General features: G+C 46.1%; 1 protein-coding gene across 1 annotated transcript in view; it reads right to left on the bottom strand.

Annotated features, from left to right (window-relative positions):
- SDK1 (sidekick cell adhesion molecule 1) overlaps positions 1–1,969 on the bottom strand; it is a gene marked incomplete at its 3' end in the record, with an annotated part of 662,329 nt that overhangs the window by 156,873 nt on the left and 503,487 nt on the right. The window contains exon 23 of the mRNA XM_011957004.1: positions 1,269–1,378. Coding sequence (XP_011812394.1) covers positions 1,269–1,378 — 110 coding nt within the window. The remainder of the gene's footprint in view (positions 1–1,268; positions 1,379–1,969) is intronic.

Here is a 1,969-nt window from a genome sequence, read left to right as displayed (position 1 = left end):
AGTTAACGGAGGCCTCTATCAAAGTTTCAGGCTTCACACTGCACTCTGTGATTCCAATCCAATGAGTAGCTGTGAGACCTTCAGCAAATCCGATGATCTCCGTTTCCGGGACTATAAAATGAGGGTGGAGTTCGATGTTCTCTAAAATCTACAGGAATGCTTTCAGTTCAGTCTCTTCTTTATCCATACAAAAACAATTATTTGAATTCAATTTACACACAATAAAAAAAATCCCAAGTGTGCACATACGCATTTATTATAGAGGTTCCCCAAATGTACCTGAGTTTCAGACAGGGACACTGATCTCTACTTACAGTTTCTGATCTTTTACATCATTATATAGCTTCAGTTAATTTCACACAGTAAGTCTTGAATCCCAACAGCTCATTTTAAGCTAAACGTTTTTCTTTAAAAACCAGTGTATTGTGTCTTGATTTGTCTGTTGTAAGCTTCTGAAGGATGTTAAAATGAATACAAGATAAACAGCATCTCTCATTAGGTTGTTTTTTTTTAAAAACACTAACTTTGCTTTTGCTCTGGAAAGAAAAATTCTTCACGAGGATGTAATTTCACCTTTTAGTCCCTGAATTAGTAATTCCTATTCTTTCATTCTCCAATTGTATGAAATGTATCCATCCTGGCAGAACAATGACATTATCAAACTCAACATCTGGTGATAACTGGAAATTCCATCTCCTTCCAAGGCCTTACGGAAAGTGATCATGGCACTAACAGTTCATGATCACCCTACCCTTTGTTAAGGCCAGGGATTTATTGGCCAGATCCGTTTCAGGGATCAAGAAGCTAAAGGTTAAATGGTATGTTAATTGCTTGATGAGTGAGACTAGCAGCTCCTGGGCCCTGCCTGGGAAGGGGAGCAGAAGAATCTTCCTAGGACGTCTGCTTTGTTTGCACAAGGCATGTTAATAGTCCCAAGAGGTTGTGGAGTTTGGTAAAGTGCCACGTCTCTGCTGCCTGTGGTTCTTGGCTATTCAGCCTAATATAACAGTGGGCCATTTCTATAGGGTGTTTTGCCAGCTGGTACTGATAGAAGGAGCCTCATGAGTCTAACATCTGCCTATTATCTCCCTTGGAATAACACCCAGCTATGCATCCTGCCTGCTCCTTAAGGCTTTGATGTACCGTTATTGCCACTTGGAAACATCTCATTTGCATGCATACGACCGGGTTTTACTATCGCCAACAGAAGCCACCTGCCTGGGCTGCCAGCGTTTCCTCCTGTAACAGCTTATTACTGCTGTTCTCACCTGTAGTGAGTGTAGGGTGTGAGGTTTGGGATCTCCAGCGTCTGGGCATCAGGCTCATTCTCCTCTTCATAGAGGGTGACCCACTCCTCCTCGTCGCCGATAGCTCCCACCTGTGCAGAGTGAGACACTGAGATAGGCTGGACATGCCTTAGGGACTCAGGCTGCCCTGTAGACCTTGTACACCTGCTGGTACCTAGTGAGCTGGGCAGGGCTGCAAGACGTCCCCATACCTGGGACAAGTTGAGTGCTGCACAATCCCCTCTCATGCCTTGGAGATACAGGCTCTTGCTATGCCCAACATCAAGTCTGGGTGAGTTTTAGTCAAAAGCTCACAGTCAAGAACTGGGCCACAGAAGGACTGGACCCAAAGGGTGAAACTCCTAGGAACAAACCTCTGAGGACTTGGAGGCCATCAGCGATGGAGGGGACCATCCATACCATCTCATCCTTCCTCCCTTTGACAAGTGAGGGCTCAGAGAGAGCCTGGAGAGGAAGACTTGGCCAGGACCATGGTGAACAGTGACAGAACTGTGGGTACAGGCTGGGGGTCCAGCTTCTACCCCAACCACACACAAACAGACGCCATTGCTGGCCCACGGCATAAGGAAGGTCCTTAGGCAGAGAAGGATGAGGCTTCTGCCCTGGAAGCCAGACCGGCAGGCCCAGTCCCCTTAAGATTTAAAGAAACTGCCTCCTGGCAG

Source organism: Colobus angolensis, unplaced genomic scaffold (genome assembly GCF_000951035.1).
Source record: "Colobus angolensis palliatus isolate OR3802 unplaced genomic scaffold, Cang.pa_1.0 Scaffold43, whole genome shotgun sequence".
Taxonomy (NCBI): Eukaryota; Metazoa; Chordata; class Mammalia; order Primates; family Cercopithecidae; genus Colobus; species Colobus angolensis.
This window is presented reverse-complemented; position numbering and strand designations above follow the sequence as displayed.